Source organism: Trypanosoma equiperdum (genome assembly GCF_001457755.1).
Source record: "Trypanosoma equiperdum strain OVI genome assembly, contig: ctg_1491, whole genome shotgun sequence".
In the NCBI taxonomy this organism is placed as follows: domain Eukaryota; phylum Euglenozoa; class Kinetoplastea; order Trypanosomatida; family Trypanosomatidae; genus Trypanosoma; species Trypanosoma equiperdum.
The window spans coordinates 1-1514 of record NW_027123495.1 but is presented as its reverse complement, the minus strand read 5'-3'; the positions used below and the strand labels follow the sequence as shown (position 1 = coordinate 1514).

Genomic DNA, 1514 nt, shown 5'->3' with positions numbered 1-1514 from the left:
CTGTAATTTCTTAGCTTTAAACATATCACTTACCTTAACCGCACCACCAAAATTTTCCTGATGTTTAAAATCCCATTTCTTTCCATTCGTCGCTTAAGGTTCGATTTCACGTAAATCTATTGTAATAAACTGCCTTCTTTCCAACTCCATGTACCAAATAAAATCTTTCAAATCAATTTCGTCTACTCTTCCCATGAAATCTGCTATCCTGGAAAATTAATGAATGTAGTTTTCTCAAACCCTCCACTAAGTCGAGTGAAAAAATTTCACTTCATAGTCTAACCCAATCATTCCTCTTCTAAAAACAAACCTTTCACCAACAGCTTCTTCCTGAATTGCACTCCATATTAACAACGGTTTGTAAATACTCTGCTGTGACCACCACTCCTCACTTCCCTTTGTAAATCTCCAAAAGCGTATTCAAACCTTTTACATGCACACACTCTGGCTATCAAACCTCCGCCGCTAAGATAGGGTTTTCCACTAAGGGGTGATTTTAGTAAATGAGGTAATTTTGTATGTTTCTCTTTTCTGCAACCGACATTAAAGAGCCAATAGCATCTTACTCTATAGTCTTTGTGATCTGAGTTCATAAGTAAATCTAAGTGTGGACCATAACACTCAGATGTTGTAATGAATGAAGTATTCCACAGCATTTCCATATCTATAGCGATCAAAAACTATAACATCAGATCCATCTGAATGAATTACAATATCCTCATCACTTGCATTCTGTTTTTCTAAGAATTCTATTAACCATCTAGGCTGTCTGACATGAGTATACAAACCTCCCATTTCAATTGTAATAATTTCAACATTGCTTAGTTTCGCACTCAATATAAGTCTACACAATTCTTGAGTTGCGTGAGTTTGAACTCCAACCACAAATACCCTGGGCTTCTGCGAGTCATTATTCTGTTGTTTTTCTTTCCTCACTGTTTTAAAAAATTGAGCTTAAACACACAAAACGTAAAAGAAACGGTAATAGTAGAGTTGTTAAGATACAAAAATTCATTTTCCCTGAGATACCTTTAAATTTTGAGATGGTTATAAAAATACTTAAAAGAAATTAAAGCGTTAGAATAGGAGATTCTGAAACAAGGTGAATTTCGATTTTAAACAAGTATTCTATTTCAATTACTTAACATACTGCTTAGTATCAAAAAAATATAAAACATAAATATTATGATTCTCAGTGACCTTTATCACCGCATATGATGTAGAACCTCTAGTGTTGTGCTTGCTGTACTTCATCTTATAATTAATGCCCATCCATAATATCCTTTTTAAAATTATGTCCAGCATCATTTTTTTGCTTAGAAAGACTCATATTACATCTTACTTTATCTATTTATTTCTCCATTTCCCTTAATAATATTCCTCATGCTCTTTCTTTACTCTCACTCACTCACTCCTACTCTACCATTGCTGTTATTTTAATTGTTTCTCCTCTTCCTTTTCATTTAGTATTCACCACCACTATTATTATAGTATTCGTATATACACACACTCAC

The 1514-nt window shown here is 33.4% G+C and overlaps 1 pseudogene across 1 annotated transcript; it reads right to left on the bottom strand.

Annotated features, from left to right (window-relative positions):
• Positions 1-3: 3 nt before the first annotated feature.
• TEOVI_000556900:pseudogene lies at positions 4-638 on the bottom strand (annotated as a pseudogene). The gene is given in 4 exon segments: positions 4-168; positions 171-263; positions 265-393; positions 396-638. Coding segments are annotated over 4 exon segments (630 nt in total).
• Between the last annotated feature and the right edge of the window lie 876 nt (positions 639-1514).